The sequence below is a fragment of the Ursus maritimus genome, unplaced genomic scaffold, assembly GCF_017311325.1.
Source record: "Ursus maritimus isolate PB19 unplaced genomic scaffold, ASM1731132v1 scaffold_7, whole genome shotgun sequence".
Classification (NCBI taxonomy): Eukaryota; Metazoa; Chordata; class Mammalia; order Carnivora; family Ursidae; genus Ursus; species Ursus maritimus.
Window position 1 is genome coordinate 28,134,837 of NW_024426885.1, and position 13,181 is coordinate 28,148,017.

The 13,181-nt window shown below is 48.1% G+C and overlaps 1 protein-coding gene across 2 annotated transcripts in view; it reads left to right on the top strand.

Moving 5' to 3' along the window:
* The window catches only part of LOC103658903 (dynamin binding protein), a 69,111-nt gene that overhangs the window by 47,362 nt on the left and 8,568 nt on the right, over positions 1-13,181 (top strand). For both annotated transcript variants that reach the window (XM_040624153.1, XM_040624154.1), the window contains 6 exons: positions 1,888-2,035; positions 2,631-2,648; positions 2,979-3,178; positions 4,952-5,082; positions 6,051-6,155; positions 9,877-10,005. In XM_040624153.1, coding sequence (XP_040480087.1) covers positions 1,888-2,035; positions 2,631-2,648; positions 2,979-3,178; positions 4,952-5,082; positions 6,051-6,155; positions 9,877-10,005 — 731 coding nt within the window. The remainder of the gene's footprint in view (positions 1-1,887; positions 2,036-2,630; positions 2,649-2,978; positions 3,179-4,951; positions 5,083-6,050; positions 6,156-9,876; positions 10,006-13,181) is intronic.

The window sequence follows — 13,181 nt, forward strand, 5'->3', positions numbered from 1 at the left end:
CCCCCCCCCCCCCCCCCCCCCCCCCGTCAGCTTTGTACCTTCCAAGCCGTTTTATGACCAGGGAATAGAAATGGTGAAAGTAGACAGAGAGGGGGTAACTTGCAAAAAACCAAGGTAATGCAGGTGCTGGCCAAAGCAGCGCGGAATTCGCATTAGTAGTCTGACTGGGGAGGGATTCTCCTGCAGGCAGCACAGATCTAGTGAGGAGGGAAAGAGCGGGACGTGCTCAGGGCTTGGCTGAGTAAGGAGATGAGAAAAAAGCATCAGGAGACTCTGGGTATGTAGTAATGTGGAAGGGATGGGTTTTTAGGTTATTTTACACCTATCTCACAGAAAGGAATCTATTTTACATCGTGACGCAGGACTCGTGTGTGTGCGCGCGTGCTTTGACTGTGTCCAGTGTTTCCTGAGATTTTCTCTTCTATGCCATTTTATTTCCCTAAAGTACTGAATGTGACCCACAGAGTAGATTCATGACCCATTTATGGGTTGTGACCCACAGTTTGAAGGACCCCGGAAATTAAGGTGTAGCTTTGCTAGTCGGTGATTGCTTGAGAGTGGTCCCGACGGGGGAGGTTAGAGCGAGTGGAGGTCGTGCGGCAGCCGTGTGACCGTGACGGTTCTGGGACTGTCTAGGGGAGGGCGGGAAGGAATAACGTGAGAGGAGAAGGCAGGCGGATAGTGGGTAAAGAGCCGTGGGTGGTCCGGGCTCCCGAAGTGTCCCGAAGGTCGGGAAGGCGGCCAGCCCGGTGCACTGCCGTGCTGCTGAGCTGCGGGGACAGACAGAAGTGAGGCCGCCGCGGAGGGGGCAGCATGAGTGCGATGTTTATGAAAAAAGTCAAGTTTCTCTCACAGAAAGGAGCAGTAACTAAAGACGTAGATTTAATAGAAATGAAAACTGAGCTCCGCGAAAGCAGAGCGTTCCATAGGACGGCGCCTGAGAACGGAGGGGGCATCGGAGGGGGCATTGTGGGGAGAGCAGCTGGGTTCCGTGGCGGGGTGTGCTGCCCACGCAGCTGGTGGAAGGGTCGCGGGCGGCGCCGAGCAGGGTCGCGTTTTAGGAGAGGAGCGGGGGGCAAGCGGCCGCAGCGCGAGCTGAAGCAGGAAGGACAGGGAGTCCGCGGAGGCAGAGCCGTTGCGGTGGTTGTTAGATTTACAGCTACATTTTTTTGTTTTTGTTTTAAGATTTTATTTATTTGAGAGATAGAGACAGCCAGCGAGAGAGGGAACAGAGGCAGGGGGAGTGGGAGAGGGAGAAGCAGGCTCCTAGCGGAAGAGCCTGATGTGGGGCTCGATCCCGGAACGCCGGGATCACGCCCTGAGCCGAAGGCAGACCTTAACGACTGCGCCATCCAGGCGCCCCTGTGTTGTGCTGTTTAAAGAAGATGTACACGTGTTACTCTATCACAGATCTGGGTTTTTTTTTTTTTTATATATATTATAGGTATTTTAATATAATAAACTTCATTTATAGTCTGGTGTATTTAATTCATGCACAAAGAAAAAGTTAGAAACTGCTGCTGCTGTGGTTTCCCTGGGGCTTAGAGAGTGAGGGCCTGGCCGTTCTGACCTTCTGCGGGGAGCCCTTGTAAACGCCTCTGCCTGCCTGGAAAGGGACTGGAGGCGGTTTCCGGGACCAGCTGCGTGTGTGCGCGCGCGCGCGTGCATGCGCTGAAGAATAAATATGTGATGACAGGGTTCTCTTAAATTTTGCTTTAAATAAATATAATTTTGAGCTATGTCATGGAAATTATAAATTGGGTGTTTAGTCTCATTATCATTTCTTGTGCTAGGATTTAACTGATAAAAGTTGGTTATCCACTCGACATTGAGGCAACGGAGAAGAAAGTGACTAAACAACACTGTATGTTTACATATATTCCAAAGGGCCTGTGTTTCTCGATCACCGGGACGAGCTTGAGGGAACGTACAAGGTTTACTGCCAGAATCACGATGAGGCCATTTCACTGCTAGAAATCTACGAGAAGGATGAGAAGATCCAGAAGCATCTTCAGGACTCCTTGGCAGATCTCAAGTAGGAGTTTTGACCCCACTGGGCTTCCATCATAATTCTTTAGTTCTGCCTTTGAGAAGTCAGTCCGTGCATAGGTCTAGACTTCTTATGACCTCAACTTTTTTAAATCATAAATGATATGTTGTTATAGGTCCTGTTATGTAACTTGCTCTTCTGTCATCATATTGCCTTTTCCCTTGAAAATCTTCAGTGGCTTCCCACTTTGTATCTGTAGATACAAAATATTAAGTCAGCATTTCAGGTAGGAAGCAGCCAGGGAGATAGTTTGGTCCAAACCGACAAGAGCATAGGTAAGAAGACCCGATTCACTTATTCCTGACCTGCCGGTGAGATTCTCCTGGACTTAGGTTATAAGGATACAACATATGACTGAGTAGATTGAAATGAAGTTAGGGGCTTAAATAACTATTTATCTTAGAGATGCCTCCATAGATACTCATAATTTCCCTTTATCCCATGTGATTTTTTTTTTTTTTGTCTGCCCAACTGATAGGCAATAGTTGAACTAATATATTCTGTGAAGAATGTGATAATCGGCATTTAGCATTACCTCTAAGCAGCTGTCTGTTTTCTTTTCATGCTCGCGGCCCCGTAGGAGCCTGTACACGGAATGGTAAGTCCCTCACCCTTGATGCACAAGCTCATTTCTTTATTTTCTTACAGACAGAAACCTAGAAGCAGACCTCCTTTGCTGTATTTTTCTCCGTAGCGCTTACCACCAAATGCTACTTCCTACAATGTTTGTTGCCTGTCTCCTTCCACTAAATCCCTAGCACCTACAACAGTACCTGGTATTTATTAGGTGCCCAGAAAATATTTGCTGAATGAAAGAAATTGGAAAGGAGGGTGAGAGAACAGAGCTATATTTAAGAATCACGTACATTACCAACAGGCCCTGTATCATGGACATTTGATTAAAGGTCTCTTTTTCCTTCTCTATGAGGGGATGCACAAATTACATTAACCTAGGCTCCTTCCTCATCAAACCGGTCCAGAGGGTAATGCGCTACCCACTGCTGCTCATGGAGTTGCTGAATTCCACGCCAGAATCCCACCCCGATAAAGCGCCCTTAACCAACGCAGTCCTTGCAGTCAAGGAGATCAACGTGAACATTAATGAATATAAACGTCGAAAGGACCTGGGTAAGAACAGCATACTTGCAGAAAAGGAGGTATGCCCTTGGGAATGCTCTCCTCCTCAGAGGAATTACTCCTTCACCAGAGATGGGCAGGGCAGAGGGTGGGTAGGAGGGCTCTGCTGCAGAAACGGTGGCAGAACGGGAGTAACGGGGTATGAAAAGGCAGGCAATAACATAATGAAAGTACAGCCGTGGACTATGGAAGTAAGGCCCCTGTGGTCAGGCTTGTAGCAATGGGTCTTTCCCAGGGGCACGCGGAGCGGCTCCTGGGTGCCGGTGATGGCTTTCTCCGCTCCTGGGAGGCAAGCCTTTCCAGCTGTGCTTAGACTTGTTTTCCTGCATGTCGTGTCGGATGTTTCACTACTTCCGCTTAAGGCAGAACTTTAACTCTTCTTTCAGAAACCCCCCTTCCCCAGTCTCTGGGTCTCGTGACTCCTCTCTGGTCTGAGCTCCGCCCCCAGCGCCGTGTAGTCAGTAGCAAACCACCCAGCGCTTTCTTTACAACGTGGAAGGAACTGAATCGTTTCTTTTCTCTTTCATCAAACCTCTTGGGAGGCTCTAATTTGAACCCTTGATGAGTATAGCATGGTGACCATGCTAAATTGATTCGTTAGTCGTATCGTCGAAGACTCTGTATAATAGTATAACCTCTTTCTCTGGCTTCCGCCCACCACATCGCCCACATTGGTGTGCTGTGTTGATGGGGCTCTTAAAGCCCTCAGGCCATCTAGCCCTTTGTCTTGGTTCCTAGCGCCTTTTTTTTTTTTTCCTCTTTTAGATTTATTTTTTTCATTTATTTTTCTTAAATATTTTATTTATTTATTTGGGAGAGAGGGAGAGTGTGAGAGCACAAGGTGAGGAGGGTCAGAGGGAGAAGCAGACTCCCCGCTGAGCGGGAAGCCTGCTGTGGGGCTCGATTCTGGGACCCTGGGATCATGACCGGAGCTGGAGGCAGATGCCTAACTGACTGAGCCACCCAGGAACCCCCCCTTTTTAAAAATTTAAATTCAGTTTATTAACATATAGTGTATTATTGGTTTCAGAGGTACAGTTCGGTGACTCATCAGTCTTATAGAACACACAGGGCTCATTCCATCACGTGCCCCCCTTAATGCCCATCCCCCAGTTACCCCGTCACCCTTCCCTCCAGCAACCCTCAGCTTGTTTCCTGGAGTTAGAGGAGTCTCTTATGGTTTGTCTCCCTCTCTGGTTCGTATTTCCTAATGTAATGTCTTCATCTCCTACAACAACCGAGTGTGCCTGTGTAGTACCACCCAGTCTTCTTGTGACCCTTCTCATGTCTCCAGACTTTTCTAGAGATTGTGCCTAAGGTATGACACAATAGTTGATCACAACTCCTGTGTAGCATTTTACTATGTGAGACAATTGGATATAAATATCTCGTTTATACACAAGACCATTTAAGAGGGTCTTATAAAGCAGCTGTGTTTCTTTCTACATTTTATCGGAAAACAAAATGAGGCTCAGAGGAGTTAAGTGACTTCCAGAAGGCCACACCTTGATGAAATGACGGACCCAGGCATTGAGCTCAGAGGTTTCCCCGACTCCAAATCTTAGACCCTTCTCCTGACCCCTCTGGTCCCTTTCCTCCCGACCCCCCCAGTGTGTGCCATCTGTGCTTCGTCACGTATTCCGTCTGTCCGTGGTGGTGACCTGCATGCATGCTTGTCCCTAGTTTGGGTTGTTGATCTCATCTTGTGGCTCGTTTGGTAGTCTGTCCATGGTCAGAGAAGGGCTTTCTTGACTCACTCCCTAGTCCTCAAGTACCGGAAGGGTGATGAAGACAGCCTCATGGAGAAAATTTCCAAACTGAACATCCACTCCATCATCAAGAAATCCAACCGCGTTAGCAGTCACCTGAAACACCTCACTGGCTTTGCTCCGCAGGTGAGGTTCGCACCCACAGCTCCGGCAACGTTTTGGGGTTCCACAGGGCAGCCTGCACGGTAGCGACTGGCAGGATTCCCCTCTTAGTACGTCTTGCGGTGTTTGCCAGCTGGCGGGTGCGGGACGCTGCGGCTGCTGCGTGTGCGAATCCAGCCCCAGCCCCAGCCCCCAGCCGTGCCGCGCGGAGCCGCTTACCCTGCGCGCAAAGGCGGATCTGGAGGCCAAATGGGTCACCGTATAGTGGTTACTGTGGTTCTAGACACCCACCAGGAGCTTGTGATGATGTATTTGGGGAGACCAAACTGTAGACATGAAGCTAGAAGGGATTTAAGAGATCACCGTAGTTCAACACAGCATGTCACAAATTTAAAAAAGTCAAGTCTGAGAAATTGAGTAATTTGGAAACACTGATCCGCATTGCTGAGAGCGGGTCGGAGTCACCAGGCTTCACGCTAGAGCCTACATGCGGCACGCAGTTCGTGGGAAGTGGCAGCTACAAGACAGTCCGCTGCCAAGGGCTGGAGTTTGTTCTCCGCACGCGGCAGTGCTTGGGAAAACAGGAGTCGCGGGACGCTGAGCTTCATTTGACAATAGATTTAATCTAAGCCTCAAAGAAAGGAGGCAGTTTGGCATAGGAACAGGGGAGGGCATATCAGGCAAGGGGACAGCTCGAGCCACGGCACCAGGGTGAACAAGTGTGTCACCGGGGACAGGAAGAGAGTGTCCTGACCACAGCAAAGCACGTCTTCCCATCAGGAGCAGGGAGAGTAAGGTGTGAAGGCAGGAGGGCCCGTGTGTATTTTGATCTTTCAAGGTCACATAGAGGTATTTCAGTTCAATTCAGTATGATTCAGGGAAACATCAAAGGCTTAAAATTTAGACAAAAGATATTTTTAAGAAAGATACTTTTGCCAATAGGATAGATTGAGGGAGAATCCAGATCTGCTAACAGCACTTATTTTGAACAGATCAAAGATGAAGCATTTGAAGAAACAGAAAAGAACTTCCGAATGCAAGAAAGATTGATCAAATCTTTTATCCGAGACCTGTCTCTCTACCTCCAGCATATCCGGGTGAGTGAAGGCCGCGCTCTGCTTAGAATCACATAGGGTGCAATTCCATCCGTTTTCCTGCTCGTCAGCATATTGTGGGATGCGTGTTGAATAATCTGGACTCAGATGACCACTGTGCCCTGACATACTTGTTCCTGGAAGTCCGGTAGGTTATTTAAGAGGCAACAGCGATCGCTGAATGAATTCTAGAGCGGCCCGGCTCCTTCCTCCCTCTTGCGGTCACTGACCTTCCCACCACCTTTTTCTTTTTTTTCTTTTAAAGATTTTATTTATTTATTTGACAGAGAGAGACAGCCAGCGAGAGAGGGAACATAAGCAGGGGGAGTGGGAGAGGAAGAAGCAGGCTCCCAGCGGAGGAGCCCGATGCGGGGCTTGATACCAGGACACTGGGATCACGCCCTGAGCCGAAGGCAGACGCTTAACAACTGAGCCACCCAGGCGCCCCCCACCACCTTTTTCTTGCCATCTCCTCTGTCCAGTTATTTGTGAAGCACTTGTCACAGTTCATTATGTCAAGATCATTTGGAAGATCAAATAATACAAGAATGGTTCCGATCGGAGGCACGCTTTCTCATAATAATGTTAATTTCCGTCTAACTTAGTTGCTGTACTCAAGGCCTCTAAAGTCGTTAGAAGCGTGAACAGGTCTGGAGAGCTGGGGGGGCTGAGGAGGTCAGGCGTGTTTGAGTCATGGTCAGAGACGGGACTAGACTCCTTTCTGTTCGGGTGTCTCCTTCCCCTGTGGGCTTCCCAGAATGGTGTTTATGTGAGCCTGTCATGTCCCGCTGTCCCTCACACATGAAAATCTCTTCCTGTGAAACTGTTTTCTTAAAAAGAGATCCTCTGCTTTCTAAAAAAAAAAAAAAAAAAGGAAAATGGTCCAAATTCAAAAGGTACCAAGGGGATAAGTAAAAAGTGAAAATAATTCTTCCTCCAGCCCATCTCCTAGGCACCTTCTAGGAACACGGTCTGCATTAATCAGATTCTTTTCTCATCAGAGATAATCGTGCGTGCGCATGTGTGAGAGAGAGAGATACTGTTGAGTATCTTGGGTTTTGCACATAATAGTATTTTGGGAGTCATTCTATGCCTATGCACACAGAACGGCTTTCTTAACAACTGCTCAGTATTTAATTATATGGATGTGTCCTAACATATTTAACTTGTCCCCTTTTGATGGACATTTATTTGTAGTTGGCAAACGATTAGATATATTGGCACAAGGAATATCCTGGTAGCTACATCATTTTCTGATCTGTGAGGGTCTCTGAAGACCAGGGTACTAGATTTGCTGAGCCAAATCATGCAGCGTGTGCATTTTGCTGTTATCAAATTTCATAGACATTGTTCCAGGGAAGACTATCAGTAGTGACGAAACGATTTCCCCATCCCTTACTAGCACACAGTGTCACCAAAATCCAGATGTCTTCTTTTTGCAAGATAGGTTAAAAATGCTATTTCCATATAGTTTAAATTTGCATTCCTTATGAATGAAGTTGAAGATATTTTCCTATCTTTAAGTCGTTAATTCCTTTGTCTGTTGCTTTGTCTGTATTTTGAGGCTCTTATTTATTGATTTGATGCTCTTTCTCTTATTGATTTGTAGTACGTCTGTATAGTTGGAGAAGATAGAATAGCTGTTTGTGGATGACAGTGGTTTACAACTATTTCTCCCTTAGTTTGTTGACTTTGGAGTTTGCTTAGATATTTTCTCCGTGTAGAAAATTTTTAGGTTTACATGGTCTGAACTTTCCTTTTATGGCTTCTTAGATCTATGTCCTACTTGAAAAGGTCTTTCTTTTTCCAAGATAATAAGTATCTCCCAGGTTTTAGTATTTATATTATTTCACTTTTTTAAGTTGAAGTCATTGATGTAGCTGGAATTTAGTGTATAAGGTTGAGGTAGGGATCCAGTGCGATTTTTTTTTTACCTGCTTTTCCAGTTGTCATCATTTATTAAATAACCCCCGTGATTTGAAATGCCCCCCGCATTTCTTCTAAATAGCAAACTCTTTCCCTTCACATTTTAAGTATATGATTAGGTAAAAATTAGGGTTTATAAAACTTTTTAGGAGCACAGTGGCTAAAAGTAAGAGATTTGGCAAAAACGGGCGCCTGGGTGGCACAGCGGTTAAGCGTCTGCCTTCGGCTCAGGGCGTGATCCCGGCGTTATGGGATCGAGCCCCACATCAGGCTCCTCTGCTATGAGCCTGCTTCTTCCTCTCCCACTCCCCCTGCTTGTGTTCCCTCTCTCACTGGCTGTCTCTATCTCTGTCGAATAAATAAATAAAATCTTTAAAAAAAAAAAAAAAAGATTTGGCAAAAACAATGTTGATACAACTCCCAAATGTATTCCCTGCTCTAGGACTTTCCCTTACAATTCTTCTACTTTCGATACCCTCCTATTAGGTGTTTTCTCCCCATGTTTTCTAAATGTGTAGCAAGCATATATCCTGAGTCCCCAGCTCTTAAAAGGCCTATCTCCATAGCAGTGGGTGGGACATAATGTAACATCGACAGCCATTTGATAGCGAGGTCAGTTTGGTTCCGGCTGCTAACCAGAAATGAAGGGAGGAAATGTCGAACAGTGTCATCACTGACCTAAAATGAAAAGCCCTGCCAAATAGAATTAGCTGGATCCACTGAGAGCGAGCGAGCTGGCAGGAACATAAGCTGAGGGACATTGGCTATACTGTGGTAACTACATTGGCCCGGGGACTACTATTTTGAGACTTCACAACATTTTTTTAAAAGAATATAAGAGGACATTATGTTTCACATTCATTCTCCCACTCAGGAGGAATTAGGAAGATTACACAATTTATCCTTCTGATGAAACACGACGTCTACACATAGAGGCATAGGCTATAAAGACAAGAGGTCTGCCAGTGTCATAAAATGTTGTAAAATCAAACCAATGTATGAGGCACTGATGTTTTTGCTTAGGGACTTCCTGCCCTTGAAATAATATGAATGGGGGTTTTTGGTACATTTAGATTTTATTTGGGTTGATATCAAAATATCAACCCAATATTCCCCTAACTTAAACTAAAGAAGGGGAGAACCCAGCGTTGGTTAAGTAGCCAGAGAAAACAGCCTGGGATTTAAAACCTGTCAGGATCCGTCAGGAAGAGTTGACTATGCATTTACTTATTTATTCATTCAGTCGGCAAATGATAATGGAGTCAGCGAACACCACAGACAAAAATCCCTGCCCTCCTGGAGCTTACATGTCGTTAGGGGGTTGTGGGAAGGAAATCGAGACCGTGAGCAAGCATCAGTAAATTACATCGTCTGCAGCAACAAAGGACAGCAGTCAGGTGCCCCTGAGTGCAGGCAGTGGGGCTGTAATCTGCATGGGGTCGTGGCCAGCTGCCTTTGAGAACGTCACAGCCTGAGCCGACACTTGCAGGAGGAGAGGTGATGGCTCATTATCGTGATCCTGCAGGAATCATCTGGGCTCAAATTAGGAACATAAAAAAATGCTAAAGAGCTGATAAAAACCCTCACCGTTTTTTTCTATAAGTAAGAGTCTTGGGCTTTTCTCTGTGCCTCATAAATCATAGTTTAGGAGAGTGTGCTTATTTCAAAGCTAAAATACTGCGCTAGAGAGAAAATTTTTAATTATGGACGCTTTTTGTTCCCTTCTGCTATCCAGGATGAATGGTGAAGGCTAGAAAGTTCTGTCTGTCTTACTGCGTTTGTTTCTAACTGGCTCCAGGAATCGGCGTGTGTGAAAGTGGTGGCTGCCGTGGGCATGTGGGATGTGTGCATGGAGAAGGGACACAGAGACTTGGAGCAGTTCGAGAAGGTGCATCGCTACATCAGTGACCAGCTCTTCACGAACTTCGTAAGTGACTTCCTTCAACCCTCTTTTCGTAGGGTGGTCGTCTTCCTGGGGTTCTTGAACATCCAGCTTGTGCAAAAGGTCATTCCAGAGACGTGCTGTGTACATCAGGAATACCAGTCATCTTCTAGCACTATCCGTATTGGGGTTTTATATTCAGAACAATGGCTTTTAATTGGTTAAAAGGACTGGTTGGGCCTCTGGTATTCAGAGATTTTTTTTATAGCCTGTGATCAGTCTAGTTTGAAGAGACAGGAAAACTGGGAAATTTCATCTGGTATCACTGTTGATAACTCTGAAGAAAGAAAACTACAGGAGCGCTAACTTTAGAAAGGAATATTCAGGAATAGTTTCAGAGTGAACCAAAGGATCTTTGAGACCGCACGTGCTTCCTTATAAAGATGGTACTAAAGGCCAGATTGCTCTGGCAATTCTAAATATAGATGTGGGATTGTTTGATGGTGAGGAAAGAGTGATGAGTGGGGTTTGAAGGTTTCTTGGAAATTTCTGGGTGGCTTGAGACTGAAGAAAGCATTCATTCATACTTGGGGAACTTACAGGTAAAAGTAACGGACTAAGTCCCTGTGTATGTTCTTAACGGGGCAGTATCCTGACCCTCGCTGGCTGCCCGTCTAGAACAAATTAAAGAGAAAAATCTTTTGAAAAGTAGAAACAGGTGTTAACAAGCAGGTATGATTAGAAGAGGCGTCATGGGTGTACGAACGCTTCTCTACCTCAGATTTATGTAACCGCTACATCTTCGGTTAAATTCAAGCCGTGTAGACCTTGCACATAAGAGGTGATACGCGACAGACTGTCCCAGCCAGGTTGTAACGCAAGGATCGCATGAACGTGTGTCATCTCGCACTTGCCAAGGCGGGCTCAGCACAGCTCGCAGACTCTTTGGCGTGTGCGTGCGATTGATGAAGGTTACACGTTGAGACGTGCTGTAAAAATGCGTGAGTCCGTCTGGGGGCGGGTAAGTAGAACACCGTTCGACCCGCTCGGGTTTAGCTGGTGCGTAGCAGCAAAGCAGGTGGTACAGGGTATCACAGATCCGCCTGAAGGCCATTTCAGAGCAGGACAAACGCGTGGTGACGGGTGTTCACTGGGCTTACTGTGCTGGTCGTTCTGCGGTGTATACAAATACTGGATCCTCGTGTCGTGCACCTGAACCTGGCGTTATGTCCGTTATTTCTCAGAAGCCCTAAATATGGGGTAGGGAACAGCCGAGCCGTGTGATTTTCTCGTCCCCACAGAAGGAGAGGACAGAGCGGCTGGTCATCTCTCCCCTCAATCAGCTGCTGAGCATGTTCACGGGGCCCCACAAGCTGGTGCAGAAACGCTTCGATAAGCTTCTGGACTTCTACAACTGCACGGAACGGGCGGAGAAGCTAAAGGACAAGAAGACCCTGGAGGAGCTCCAGTCGGCCCGCAACAACTACGAGGCCCTGAACGCGCAGCTGCTGGACGAGCTGCCCAAGTTCCACCAGTTCGCGCAGGGGCTGTTCGCCAACTGCGTGCACGGCTACGCCGAGGCCCACTGCGACCGTGCGCCGCGGCGCTGGAGCAGCTCAAGCCGCTGCTGTGTCGGTGCGTGACCGCGGCCGGCCCCGCCTGGAGGAGTCTGGGGCTCGCCCGTGTCCTCCTGGGGAGGCGCACTTGGGTGGCTGGAGGCGCCTCCGAACTAGAGATTAAGCGTTCGTTAGGGTCAAGCCCGTCCGACTTGGAATTCTCCATCCCGCGCCGCCTGTGGCTTCAAGCGGCCCTTTCCTCCCTGAGCAGCCGGGAGAGCCAGCCTGCGGGGGCTGGCCGGTGGGGGCGCGGGAGCTGTGCCCCCAGGCCGGGTGGCCGCCGCCCAGCGGGAGCTGAGCCGGGGCTGCGGGCCGGGCCTGGGATCGTCATCCGCGGTGTCTCTCTCTCTCTCTCTCTCTCTCTCCCTCTCTCTCCCTCCCTCTCCCTCCCTCTCTCGCCGCCCGCGCACTCCAGTTGCTTAAAGTCGCCGGCAGAGAGGGAAACCTCATCGCCATCTTCCATGAGGAGCACAGCCGGGTCCTGCAGCAGCTCCAGGTTTTCACCTTCTTCCCAGAGTCGCTTCCGGCGGCCAGGAAGCCGTTTGAGAGGAGGACCGTGGACCGCCAGTCGGCCCGGAAGCCACTCCTGGGCCTGGTGAGTGGGGGGCCCAAGAGGGGGCTTGGCTGAGAGTGGGAGCTGCGGGGTTCAGGCCCGGCTTGGAAGGTGACTCGCCCCGCGTCCCGGAGCGGGCCGCTCAGCCTCTTGCTCGTCTCTAGAACCCGGGTATCCTACTTCCATGGGCGAGGTACTGCGACGTTCAGATGAGTGCGCAGGCGTAAGGCACTTAGAGGTGGCCCGGCCCGTAGTAAGCGCCGCCCACTAAGCTGTCCTCGTGGTTATCGATGGACCCCGCTCTGCCCCCAGCAGGTTCATGGCAGGTTAAGGTCGTGAGTTCTCTCATCTGTCCTGGGCTCCCTCTCTCAGCATCGCGGCTGATAAGGCTGGTCACCTGGTGACCGCCCGGAGCTTTTTCACACTCGCTATGCACGTCAAAACACCTTCTGGAAAGCGTTCTCAGGTCTTAATCTATACAGTGAATGGAGTTCGCAAAGGATTAATATTAATACTTTGACCGGTTAATTAAGAAAACTGATTTAAGGGTATGTTAATTCTGCCAGGCTTCCCCGCGTTTGATCATGTATTGGAAAAGGTAATTATCTGGGGCACCAGGGTGGCTCAGTCCATTGGGCTTCTCCCTTCGGCTTGGGTCATGATCCCGGGATCCTGGGATCGGCCCGTCAGGCTCCCCGCTCAGCGGGAGGTCTGCTTCTCCCTCTCCCTCTGTCGGCTGCTCTCCCTGCTTGTGTGCTCTCACTTGCTCGCTCTCTCTGTCAAATAAATAAAAATAAAATCTTTGGAAAAGAAAAAGAAAGAAAAGGTACTTATCTGATACATGGCCAAACTGTTCATGGCTGACTGCTTTCTTACCTGGAGTTTCATGCTTTTAGAACTCAATTTTGCCATATTTTGAAAAGTAGGATAAGATACTCCAGATTATGTGGGGCCATAATCGAAAAGATTATTGATCTCTGTTTACCACAGTTCGCTCCAGATAATCTCACAGGCATTAATTTATATTACCTTAAAAGGGAGAATCAAATTTA